Source organism: Peromyscus leucopus, chromosome 2 (genome assembly GCF_004664715.2).
Source record: "Peromyscus leucopus breed LL Stock chromosome 2, UCI_PerLeu_2.1, whole genome shotgun sequence".
In the NCBI taxonomy this organism is placed as follows: domain Eukaryota; kingdom Metazoa; phylum Chordata; class Mammalia; order Rodentia; family Cricetidae; genus Peromyscus; species Peromyscus leucopus.
In genome coordinates this window covers 15,932,039-15,945,758 of record NC_051064.1, presented here as the reverse complement: position 1 = coordinate 15,945,758, position 13,720 = coordinate 15,932,039, and the positions used below count along the sequence as shown (strand labels likewise).

General features: G+C 41.5%; 1 protein-coding gene across 1 annotated transcript in view; it reads right to left on the bottom strand.

The window, feature by feature from the left end:
* Necab1 (N-terminal EF-hand calcium binding protein 1) overlaps nucleotides 1–13,720 on the bottom strand; it is a 154,632-nt gene that overhangs the window by 21,428 nt on the left and 119,484 nt on the right. Inside the window, exons 8-9 of the mRNA XM_028871618.2 lie at nucleotides 13,071–13,147; nucleotides 7,646–7,699 (exon numbers count right to left, since the gene is read on the bottom strand). Coding sequence (XP_028727451.1) covers nucleotides 7,646–7,699; nucleotides 13,071–13,147 — 131 coding nt within the window. The remainder of the gene's footprint in view (nucleotides 1–7,645; nucleotides 7,700–13,070; nucleotides 13,148–13,720) is intronic.

Genomic DNA, 13,720 nt, shown 5'->3' with positions numbered 1-13,720 from the left:
CCATACTGTCAGGTGATCAGATCCAGAATCACCTAGGGGACAAACCTCTGGGCTTGGTCTGTGAGGGAGTTTCTGTATCAGGCTAATTTAACTGGTAAGACCCAGGTTAACTGTAAGCACCATTCCCGGGGTTGGGGTCCTGGACTGAGCAAGGAGCCAGCAAGCTGGGCACCAGCATTTACCTGTCTCTGCTTCTTGACTGTGGACATAAGAGAACCAGCTGCCTCCTGCCCCTGCCTCTGGTACTTTGGTGTCATGATGGAGTGTACCCTCAAAACAATAAGGCCAAACAAACAGTAAGGCCTTCCTTCCTAAGTCGCCTTTGTCAAATGTTTTGCCATAGCAACAAGACAAGTTGCTATTACACCCTTTTTAATGGCTCAGAGTGGGTTGGCTGCTAACTGCTTTTCCTAAATAATCTTAATACAATTATAACAATTGTAGTTTCAATTCCCTAGAGAACTGCCTAGATTTGTGTGCCTCTTATGGAAGTATGGGTCTCAATATTCATCCTTTCTTCTTCTGCAAAGATTGAGGGAAAAACTTTAAAAGTATTAAAAAATAGCCCCATAAAAGTGAAAAGGAAATTTAAATTCACAAGAATTATATGGAACATAAACAAAACTTGCCCACTATTGCTAGGCGTGCGGCACCGAGGCTGCAGTTGAACCCTGATCTTCTGTTCCCTGTTCTGTCCAATTCCTCAGCGCCTGTTAAACAGCTGCTGTTTGTAAAGCACTGATTGACTGTAGGAACTATGTGAGGCACTGAAAATATCCAGTCGTGGTGGGCTGAGTACGAATTGCCCCACAGGCTCACATGGCGTCACCACGGGAGTGGCACTATTTGAAATGAGTTAGAAGGATTAGGAAGCGTGTCTTTGTTGAAGTAGGTGTGACTTTTTTTGACAGAAGTGTGTCACTGGGGGTGGGCTTTGAAGTTTCAAAAGCTCAAGCCAGACCCAGTCTCTCTCTCCTTCTGCTCTCAGTCTGCAGATTAGGATGCAGATTTCACATCCCCAACACCACGTGCACCACGCTGCATGCTCCCGGGCTCCCTGCCATGATGATGATAGACTAGGTCTCTAAAGCTGTAAGCAAGCCCCCCATTAAATGCTTTCTTTCATAAAAGTTGGCTTTGTCATGGTGTCTATTCTTAGCAGTAGAACAGTGGTCAGGATGTCAATAAATGCTTTTTTATTTTGTCACAGTAAATACTACATGCAGGATTCTGAGTATGCAGTGATAGATAAAGACTAGATTTCTAGGGCTAGGGATTTAGTTCAGTGGTAGAGCACCTGCCTAACATGTATGTGTCCTAGCTAAATTCCAGTGCTACACACACACACACACACACACACACACACACACACACACACACACAAAGACTTCTTGTTTTTAAAAGCAAATAATAAGTCTATCAGTTTTTTGAGAAAAGAGTATTGCACTGCCATTGAAATACTAAAGCCAGTGATAAAATTATTCAGCTATTTAGCTGTTAGAACTACGTTCCTGTCCACAAGTATATATGAGCACTCAACAGGCTATGAATAGTGTATGATCTTCCCCACTCCCCAGGAAGTGATGTTCTTCAGTTGGCTTTTACAGACCATCACAGAGGTTAATGGACCAGGGAAAAATTTTTTCACAAAAACAATTGGGTGGCAAGGCTATTCCAAGAATTGAGACCCAGTGTCTAATCATAGAATTTCCTAGCTGAAAAATGTCTCTCAGCTTGAATTCATTGTTGTAATCAAGCAGTGAGGGCTGTGTGTTTCTCATCCACCCACCCCATTCATGCCTTATGGCCTAGTTTGATCACTGTCGTTCTCTCTCTCTCTCTCTCTCTCTCTCTCTCTCTCTCTCTCTCTCTCTCTCTCTCTCTCTCTCTCTCTCTCCCCTTGCCTCCCTCCCTCCCCCTCTCTGTGTCTATCTGTTTGTCTCTTTATGTGTTTGTCTCTCTCTCAGTTTACTTTATCTAAAATTCTTGTTTTTCAGATCTCCAGAGACCAATTCCTAACAAACAAAGCTTAATAATATCCATACATGCCAGATTTTGATCTAAAGTAGTAACTATAGAGAGTTTTGGGTGTCTCTCTTGCATGGAGTCTCCTGTGTGTGTTCTAAAGGGGATTAGATGGTTAGACCCCATAGTATTCATTCCTCATTTTCCCAGGCACACTAGGGACTCTCTGTCATACCTTCCCAGCATTTAGATGCAATCACTTGATGCTTTTTTTTTTAACCGAACTGTTCAAACAGAAGTTCTAGATATCACATTTGAGCCTGACGTTACAAAGGATGTCAGCCGTCACATTCCTTTTTTGTGTCTTCTCTGTTGGCAGGAGGACGGTCTATCTTGGGAATGAGAGAGACTCAGAATGAGGACTATGGGCTCCTGAATCATTGTGTGGGCTTTTGACTGGAAAAACAACATTTTAAAATTGTATTGGAACCAGTCTATAAATTTTATCTATTTATTTCCATAAATAGCCACTTAAGAGCTGGCTGGTAGTGGTGCACACTTTTAATTCCAGCACTCAGGAGGCAAAGGCAGGCAAATCTCTAGGAGTTCGAGGCCAGCCTAGTCTACAGAGTGAGTTCCAGGACAGCTAGGGCTGTTACACAGAGAACAGTGTCTTGAAACCCGCCCCCGCCCGCCCCCCCCCCCCGCCCCCGCAAAAAAAAATACCCACTTGAGTTCAACAACCCAACTGACATTTGTTTTATTTCCTCTTAGGGTCGGAGATCAAGAATCAGAAGATACAACCTGTGACTAGCTCCCAAGGGTTTGTGTGATCAATCAGTTCTTTGTGTGACTCTCCCAGGAATTTGGTTTAGTACTAATAACCAAATAGAATTGATTTCTGACAACATGATGATGGACACATCCTTTCATAGACATCTGCAAGGACTTTGTGGGTCAGGGATTTCTTGGGGGCTATTAGGTACAGATATGAGCTCCAGACCTCTACGTACCCGTTTCTCGATAACTCTTTCAGTTGAAAAGCAATCCTTACGTGATTCAGTAGATGAATACTGCCAACAACCAGAGGCCTTCATGGCCCCAGAACTTACAGGCCCCCTAGAGTGTGACTTTCCTGTTCCTCCCACAAAACTACCATTTCTGTTTCCCTCCGCTGGGACCTGGGTTAGCTTTCTAACTGCTTTGGCTAAGTGAAGGCTGCAGAAACGACAGCGCATTACAGTTTCAAATAAAGACCCAAGGGACTGTTAGTCCCGTTCCCCCCCCCCCAACTCAGGTCCCTGAGATTGTCATGTGACCCTGATCGATCAGGGTCAATAAAGATTTTCTATAACCAGACAGCAAGTATTTCATGCTTTGTGTGTTACTTGGTTCCTGTAGCAACTCCTCAGATCTGTTACTGAGTGACAACAGCTGTTACGTAAACGATGGGAAGGAATCAATTTCAATACAATTTTATGCAAACAAAACAAGCCAGGTGGTAGACTGTGAATTAAGCCCTCAAGGAGCAGTTCTGGACCTCTACATGTATGAAAGGCTTGGCCAACACCAGCAAAGCTGATGCCCAGCTGACCATAGATATCTGAAGGGGGCCATCGGGGAGTCACAAGAACCACACCACCGATCCCCGTCTAATTTTCCTCCCTATAAAGTTGTGGCTATTGTTTCCAAGTCCCTGAAGTTAGGGGTTAGGTTACTAAGCAGCAAACTAGTGCAGCATACATGCTTACTTAGCATCTAGAATAAACATCTACTATTGCCTTGCTCTATTTACTACATGTTCTGCTTACTACAATTGCATCCTGAGTATGTCCTCAGAAGTAAAGTAACTTTTCTTGTACAGTATACCTACATTTTTATTTCCACCTTTCTTTTTTCCTTTTATTGAAAATATGTTTTTTTAAATTTTTATTTTATTTAATTAACATTTTTTTCATTTATTTCACATACCAACCACAGTTCCCCTCCCTCCTCTCCTCCACACACACTGCCCCCACCACTTTCATCTACCCCCCACCCCATCCACTCCTCCTCCATCTCCATTCAGAAAGAGGTAGGCCTCTCATGGGCTTAAACAAAGCATGACACACCAAGTTGAGGTAGGACTGAGGTCTTCCCCCTGCATCAAGGGTGGGTGAGGGAATCCAGCACAGGAAACAGGTTCCCAAAAGCCAGTTATGCGTCAGAAAGGTCCTGATCTCACTTCTAGGAGCCTTACAAACAGACCAAGTTACACAACTGTCACCCACATGCAGAAGACCTAGGTGGTCCCATGCAGGCTTCCTAACTGTTAGTCTAGAGTCGATGTGCTCCCACGAGCTCAGGTAACTGTCTCTGTTGGTTACCCATCATGACCTTGACCCCCCTGACTCATATGATCCCTCCTCCCTTTCTTCAGCAGGATTCCTGGAGTTCAACCCAGTACTTGGCTATGGACCTCTTCATCTGCTTCCCTCAGTCACTGGATAAAGGCTCTCTGGTGACAATTAGGGTATTCACTGATCTGATTATAGTGGTTCAGACACCCTCTCCACTATTGGTAGGAGTCTTAGCTGGGGTCATCCTTGTGGATTCCTGGGAGTTTCCCTGGCACCAGGTTTCTCCCTAACCCTGAAATGTCCCCTACCCCCACTCAGGACATCTCTTTGACTACTCTCCCGTCCGTCCTGCCCCCAACCTGACTCCTGCATCCCTCAAGCTCCCATCCCCTCACCTCCCCCATCCCCACTCCCAGTTTACCCAGGAGATCTTTTCTATTTCCCTTTCCCAGGGAAATCCATGCATCCCTCTCTGGACCCTCTTTGTTTTCTAGCCTCTCTGAGGCTGTGGATTGTAGGTTGGTTATCCTGTACTTTACTTTAATATCTACTTATGAGTGAGTACATACCATGTTTGTCTTTCGGGTCTGGGTTACTTCACTCAGAATGATTTTTTTTTTCTAGTTCCCTCCATTTGCCTGCAAATTTCCTGTGATCATTGGTTTTTACAGCTGAGTAATATTCCATTGTGTAACTGTACCACATTTTCTTTATCCATTCTTCAGGGGCATCTAGGTTGTTTCCAGGTTCTGGTTATTATAAATAATGCTGGTATGAACACAGTAGAGCAAGTGTCCTTGTGGTATGGAAAATAGATTTTTTTTAAAAAATCACATAATATGTCCTGATTACAGTTCCCCTTTCCTCTACTCTTTCCAGTTCCTCCCCATCTGCTCTCCCCTCTGCATCCACTCCCTTTCTGTCTCTCATTAGGAACCAAACTGGTTTCTAAGTCACATAGGAATTGGAAAAGACAAATCAAAATGAGAAGAACCAAAGGAAGGCACAAGAATCAGAGACTCACTCATCCCCTCACTCAGGAATCCCATAAGAACACTAAACTGGAAGCCATAATGTAAATGCAGAGGAACTGGTGCAGACCCGGCAGGACCTGTGCTTGCTGCCTCCTTCGGAGTCCACATGAGCTTTGAACATGTTGATTTAGAGAGCCTTGTTTTCTTGGAATTCTCTATCTCCTGGGGGCTCTTACAGTCCCTTCTTTATGGTTTTGTATTAAATATATAATTCTGGATGCATTCTCTGATCATGTCCCCTTGTGAAAAACGTATACTCATCTATAATATTCTTTACCACATTTTATTACTGGTTCCAGTTTAATTGATTGTTTCCTTCTCATCTGTTTTCTGACAAATAGTATTCACAAATTTATCTCTAGACCTTTTCACCAACTGATGCACAGCTGATCCTTCAGTATTTTGTTTATGGAAGGTGCTTTTGCTTTTAGCAAGTGACATTTACTGAATGTCCTTTAACACATTCCATGCATTTATTTATTGCAGATTTTAAGTACTCTGAAAGCTCTAGAGTACTGGAAAGTTATGGAGTTTTCTTCTATCTGTTTCTACCATTTGCTCTCTTGTTTCTTCTCCTTTCTCAAGAGCAAGGAGTATAAATACAAATGAATTGGCTTCACTCTTACTGCCTATGAGGCCTTAAACACGGTATTTGTTTTTTTTTCTTAAGTTTGGATACAAAAAATTGAAATACTGGTATTTGTATCATAAAATTGAGGGATACTACATAGTCTTACTGTCAGAACATAGTCCAAGAGTAAAGTCATGTGAGAATTCTCAGAGCTTGTAAGAGATCTCCAAGAAAATAAGACAATAGTCTTGTGACATCAGTTTCTTCAAAACACAGAATTGTTGGAATGTGCTTTCCTGCCCTCCCAGATGTATCAGATAGGAGTGAGTTGACTCCAGCTGTTGTTCACATACCTCTGTGCAAAACATGTTTTTGCCATGTACACCTTGTCCTTGTGATTGCACACTTTACTCAGGTGACTCTTCTTAACCTTTAGAGTATAACTTGCCTGAATAAAGTTGATGCTCTGAATAAAGTGGGTTATTACATGAGACTTTAGTCTGCCTCAGTTGTAGGCCCTGCTTGCTCTCCCAGGTTCACGCTGCCAACTAAAGTGATAAATGTCTTATAAAAATTTTGTCTATGATATCTTATTTCCCTTACTTTGGGATGATGGGGAAAATGGGTTTTAGGATGTAAATCATATCTTGGATTCATCATTATATAATGGCTCAAAAAGTTAGATGCAATAATGGCTAGATTTGCTATGTTTCAATAAGCCCACCAATAAATCTAATCTGTTCTCACGATGGAAAAAATCCCACGAACAAAAAAAAAAAAAATCCAGTGTTAACCCACAACCTTGCTAGCAATAAGCACCTCTCCTGCAGTGGTGAGAAATCCACGAGACACTGAGTTGAGAGCGTTACCAGAGTGTTGAGTGTGAGTGTCTGGGCTTCCGGAGTTCAGCTGTAAATTTAAATCTCTCTGCACCTTACTTTCTTCTTCTTTGAAATGAGGCTAATGCTACTACACCCCCAGATTTAAGCTAAATGCTAGAGATATAGTGATAAACAGGACTAGGTTTCAGCTTAGGCCTTTACAGTACTCAACCTAGTGGTGTTTACAAAATGCCTTTATGATGACATCTGATGGCCTCCTTCTTTGCCTATCATATTCAATTATGCAACAACTCATTGTCTCTAAGTTTATAAAAACTTCATTTTGCACCTTGTGCGTGACAAGTTCGTTCACACAAGCAACTATTGCCTGATGTGAAGCATTTGGTCCTCACAAATCCACATTAGCCAAGCAAAATGAATAAGAGCTTTAAAGAAAGAGCAAAACAATTGGAAAATTGCTGAAATTGTAATTTTTTTTTCTGAAATCTGTCTATATACTGTGTTCTTGGGTTTAGTAAGAGGCAGGGTTTCTCTGTGTAGCTTTGTGCCTTTCCTGGAACTCACTTTGGAGACCAGGCTGGCCTTGAACTCAAAGAGATCCTCCTGCCTCTGCCTCCCGAGTGCTGGGATTAAAGGCATGAGCCACCACCGCCCAGCCCTGGTAACTCTTATGATGGGTTTATCTTGCTTTTTTGCATGCCATGAAATGTTTATTGTTTTTGAAAGCAAAAAATAATAGATGTGATAATAAGTGCCATGGTAAATCTAAAAGGAGTGAAATGTGTCCATCCATTATTTAAGTTTTCAACTTGTTATTGGGGCACTAGATTTTGAAGGAAGTAAATCTTGTCTTCAAAGTATGTATCTCTGCATTCTGATATGGAAATCACTCACAGGTTTAGTGCTCTCTTCAATAACTTCTTCTTCCAGGGGCTCAAGTTTCAGATCCTTCAGTCAGGGGAAGTAAAGGTAGAGAAAAAGAAAAAGATGTCAAGTTACATAACTAAAACAATTGGCATAAAACCACAGTGTAGTTTTGTTTCCATGGTTAATATTGAGCCCGAAGTACTTTATTGTTTGAAAGGAGAGGAACTAATTTTCATTTTACAAATTGAGCTGTTCCAATAAAGAGATACTGTATCATTACTAAAAACCAATGTTAAGAAGTTACTTATACAATGTTTAAGTTGTTACTGCTCACTTCACTGGTGCCATCAGAGAGCAAAGGGGAGACTAGAAATGCATTCTGAGGAGAAGTAAAGTTGGAATGACCAGTCTAACAGGCAGACTGACTTTGCTGTGAGTATTATCACGTCTTTCTTTCGTTAGGAGGGCATCATAGATATTTGTCTATTGTTATAATGCTTTCATGCTCCAACGTACGATTTATTTACTAAAATTGGTGAATTGAAAAATAAAGGAAAACAACTACTAATATTTGTTAAAATAAAATAAATATTTTTTCAAACTTTTAAAACCTTTGTGTGTGTGTGTGTGTGTGTGTGTGTGTGTGTGTGTGTGTGTGTGTGTAGGCATGTGTACACCACGGTGTACATGTGGAGTCTAGGAGAGAACCTTTGAATGTCAGTCTTCATGAATGAAAGACTTTTACAAAGACCTTCAGGTCAGTGGTTAACACTGATATACCCAGTAAAACCAAGAGAGTAAACCTTCAACACTTGTGAAGATACGTGTATTCAAGTGAGGAATACGTGAAATATTTCCCTCAAAGAACTTGGAATAAATTGGCCATTGTAGAAGTCCAGTTTAAGCTAGACAGTGTTAAACTGGTCATCACAGAGCAGGTCTGCTCTGGCTTGGCTGTGTGTGGTAGAGCTCTGGGCAAGTGATTGATCAACTCTGGGATTCACTTTCAGTCCCTTCTGCTGTAAATTCCTTTCCCCATAGGCCTTCCTCTAGATGGCTCCTTCTTATCTTTCACACCCAGTTTTAATACAGCATCCTTTGCACAGATCTTTCCAGACCATCCACTCACATTCCCGACTTCAGGAGTTCAGCTGTTTGATTTGATTTCTTTCATAGATTCTTTCACGTATTTCTGTCTGTCTTTGTAGAGACAAACTATTTTACCCGTTTTAAGTATTTCTGGACTGCTGTTGCCAGAACGCTGCTAGGCACATAGACATCGCAGAATCAATGAGTGCCTGGGTGAAGGCCCCATCTAAATCATGGCTTTTCCAAAGTAAAATCGTGTAAGGAATAAGAATGTGAATGGAATACTCGGAGGACAGCACTGACAGAGCTGTGAGCTGGCAATCTCTGACAATGTTTCTCTCACTTTTCAGTTCTATATTGTCTGATGGAAGGGAAGAAAAGCTTTGCTCCTGAGTGTGCCACCCTCAGTCAGTCCTCCTCTGGTGACCTGATGATGCACTGGGGAAAAAACAGTCCTTATCATTGCCTTTGCTTTGTTTAACATTAAAGATTTTTTTCTTTTTTCTTTTCCATTTGATTTAAAAGTCAGTGTGTGTGTGTGTGTGTGTGTGTAAGTGTGGAGGTCAGAAGGCAACCTTGAACATCAGACTTCACCTTCTATCTTGCTGGAGCTAGGGCCTCTTTCTTGTTTGCTGCTTCACTCAAGGGGATAAATGGCCTGTGAGCTTCCAGGAATTCTCCAGTCGCTGCCTCCCATATGTCTCCCCAGAGAAGCACAGGGATACAGATTGGTGCTATTGCACCCAGCTTTTATATGGGTCTAGGTATTTGAACTGGGATTCTCTTGCTGGCATGGGGTACATTTATGCCTAGAGTCATCTCCCCAGCCCTATAGGTCTTTTGTATAAATTCAATTTAGCATGGTTATAACTTCAGTACCATCCATTTGCTGTGGGATGTTCTGTATGTCCTGTGGGAGCCTGTTCTTGGGTTCCTCGTGGCTTTACCCAGCAGGTCCGCGTAGAGGATTGATTAGGACCACAGGCCCGAGTGCAGGTGTCTGAGATGGTCTGCACTTGGCTGTGATGGGGGATGGTCTATATGGCAAATGTGTTGCTCTGATTGGTCAATAAATAAAACACTGATTGGTCCATGGCTAGGCAGGAAGTATAGGTGGGACTAACAGAGAGGAGAAAAGAAAGAACAGGAAGGCAGAAGGAGTCACTGCCAGCCGCCACCCTGACAAGCAGCATGAAAAGATGGCGGTAAGCCATGAGCCGCATGGCAGGATATAGATTTGTGGGAATGGATTAATTTAAGCTATAAGAACAGTTAGTAAGAAGCCTGCCACGGCCATACAGTTTGTAAGCAATATAAGTCTCTGTGTTTACTTGGTTGGGTCTGAGTGGCTGTGGGACTGGCGGGTGACAGAGATTTGTCCTGACTGTGGGCCAGGCAGGAAAACTCTAGCTACATCCATTATTACCCATGGAGACTGGAAAGGACAGACAAAAACCTGAAAAACTTGTAGGAGTCATGAATGTTATTAACCACCAACCCTTGAATGGTATCATGTTTAGTTTATAGTCTAGAAAGGATTATCACAAATATTTAATAGGCAGAAAAAATAATTTAAGTTCTCCCTCAAATGTACTTTCTTTTAACAGGGAGATCACATCTAATGCTAACAACCACAGGAAACAAGGGAGTCAGCAGTGAGACGACATGCACTTAGCCCCTGTTTGGCAATTGGGTAGTTGTCCTCTGGAAACCTAATTCAGCACAGTGCAGGATAAATCATACAAGAAAACCTAACCCATACTGCTCCACTACTCGTTAAGACAGCTCACGCTGAGCACCACACAGTGGGAGGCCCAGGCTGAACACCATCACACTGTACTTTCAGCAACTCTCTTGGATGCTGCTCTCACAATAAAACCGTTTCACAGGAAGGGAGGGAGACAAAAGTCTGGGAAAGAAAGGGATGTGACAATACTTTGATTTAAAACAGGTTAGAAAGCTATTACTAAAGTTTAAGCCATTCCAGAAAAAAGAACTGTACATATTCCATACACCAAGAAGAGATAGTTTCCCTTTAAAACCACTTCAAAAAGAAGTATTTTGTTCTTTAAAAGAATGTAAACTTATTTAACACAGGAACCCTTATGTTTCCATTGGGTTCTCTTTTCAAAACAGAGTCTCATATTCCTAGGCCTTTCGATATCAGAAAACTAATTTTCATGTTTTTCCTTTAGTCCTAGCTGAAAATTTAGTTTTTTTGAAATGAAAGAGGAAAGTTGATCTGCAACACGCTTATAGTTCATGTGTTTGTTCCAGTAGGAGGCCAATGTCAATGAAGATGCCCTGGCAGAAGTCCTGGAGCTATCCAGGGATGCTTCCCTCTGACATGACTCTCCTTGTATAGAAAGAACCTTGTTTTCAGCATCTGGTCCATGTTCAGGCCTGGAGGTTTCACCTCAGCTGTGCCAAGTGTAAACCTGACCTGTCAGCCTGACCTCGTTACTGACACTTAAAGGGGTACCTCTGCCTATTGTACCCTGAAGCTGATGCATCTAGAAAGCCAGCTTCCTTTCTCATTGCACCTCAGAGTGGGGCACCCCTCGTCCCCCCCCCATTTCTATGAGACAGTTTCTATGGACTCAGATAGGCTGATATCCTCAGACTGTTTGTGGGTTCCCAGCATACCCAGATGGTGGTACTGTTAATTCTACTTCTGATCTTGGAAGTCTTTCCTTTCCATTCACTCACATAGTATGGACCCATCTCTGGGTTCTAGTACACAAACTTGATACTGTTGATGGAGATGACTTCTTCAGCTTGCAACCTAGTCTTTTCTTGTTTTAATCCATTTTGATCTTGATTTAAGGCAATTTGTATCTCACTGCTTGGTTTTCTACCAAAAGATCATATGTTTATAATTACCAGTTAAAGAATAATAAATGTGTCTGTAGTTCCCAAGACTAAGTCCAAATCCCTGTTAGAAATGTCCCTCACGATCAGGCAGCAATCACCACAGCAACTTAGTCCTCACTCCTTTCCTAAATGAAAGACAAAGCCTTTCCACTTTCATGCCTTCGCCGTCCTCTCCAATTAATTTCTTCATTGTTTACTAAAACTTTACTTCTTCAGTTTGTTAGCTAATCAGCATTTATTCCAACTTAAATGTCAACACATTTTCTTTTCCATGAATTACTCTTCTCTTTCCACGGCAGTGGTCTGAAAGCACCTGCCCCCCACTTTCTCCAAGAGGCTAGCATGTGACCCTAACAACACCAAGCCCATCTTCCCACCTGGAATCATGAGTAGAACATAAACAGACTGGAAATGGTTTGAACTCATTAATTCTAGTGGACATAGCCCAAGAAACTATAGCTCTTGCTAGCTAGACATCTGGAATCATCTTATCTCCCAAATTCCTGAATTCATGTCTTAGAATCCATTATCTGTGGATTTCATGAGCGTTTCCATACCCTTCCAGAAATTTCTCAATTTTATTAAATTTAGAAAGATGATTTCTATTGCTTGTAATCAAATTATTAATTGAGTTGTCATCAGTATTAAAATATAACTTACATACTTGGTGAATGTGAAATCCTTCCAAGCACCCAGCTCATGGAGACCATTCCCTCAGGTAAACATCTGCACATTGCAATTTTTTGGCACATGTCAGGACCTACTGAGCATTAGCTATGAATTCAGTTCTGACTATCAGTCATTTAAACAACAAACACCCTTCCTTTGCTTGATTATTTGTACAATTATACATGGGTTCTTCAAAACTCAGGTTTTCTGCCAAGCAAAAAATATTCATTCTTTGTTGTCCTGAAGTCACAGAAAACAAGTCTTTTTACTGATTGACAAAGGTCACCATTACCATTAAGACTGTATAAGCATAGTACCAGTATACTGTTAGGACACTTGATACAATCTGAATCGCTCCATAAAGATATGTAAATTATGAACATACAATGGAGCTCCAAAGAAGTCTTCATCATATCCCTTCTTGTCCACTTACTAGGCAGGCTTGATGCTAAGGTGATCACTTAACATGTTAATTTCTACAAGTTGAGCATAGAATAATCCTTTCCCCTAATTAAACTGAGTCATAAGACCTCACTTGTATTTTTCTATGAGATGCCATTAGCATCATTCAAACACAACCTAAGAGTTCATTTAGTTTTCAGCCCTGGACCTCATTTTAAATGTAACTCTGAGCTTTCATATTTGATTTAACAAACAACCAGTCAGAAAACAAGCTATCAGCCAGCCATTCAGAGAGTCAGCTGGATGTTGAGCAGTACTCTATCCATGTGACAGGCATGGGTGGACATTCAGGAGGGAGGAAACTGGGTCAGAAGATCTTGCAAAGAAGGAGGGAGTGGAAAGAAAAGAAAGTACCTACCTTCTTTTCCAGTCTATCAATTAATTTCTGGAGTCTGTTTATCTGGGTCATCCACTGGTTGTCTTCTTCTAACAATGCTTGGGAGAAAATCACAAAGGCAGAATGTTAAATTTTTAATAATGCAGAATGCTCTTTCCACCCTGAAGGAAGAATGCAGTGTCACTGATTTTTTTTAAACAGAGCCCTAAAAATGTATCCAAGAGTGATGTCTCACTGATTCACAGAGATCCCTGCATCACTGACTTTTTTCATGAGCCTGTTTTATTCTTTTTTTTTCTTTTTAATGTTGTTTTCTGCACTGGCCTGTGAAGCTCAAGAGAACAGACCCTGCTGAGCCAGTTTTACCTTCCTAGAAGACAGTTTTCTTTTGAAAAAGAAAGAAAGCACTGATTCTAAACTCAGCTATGAAGCAGGGGCAGGAACAGGTAAAATCAGAACCTTGATATGGGGCTGTGCTGTAAAAAAAGTGTAGTAGTAAGGTAGCTGGTGTTGTGTTTCCCAGTGACTAACCTGGGACTGTATGGACCCTTTGGTCATGGCTTAGGGGTGAAGAGTGCAGACCAGAGTCTGTTGCGCTGTATTCATGTATATGAAATATACTCATGTATATGTGTGGATATAGTAGGGACTACCTATGGATACATGTGTAA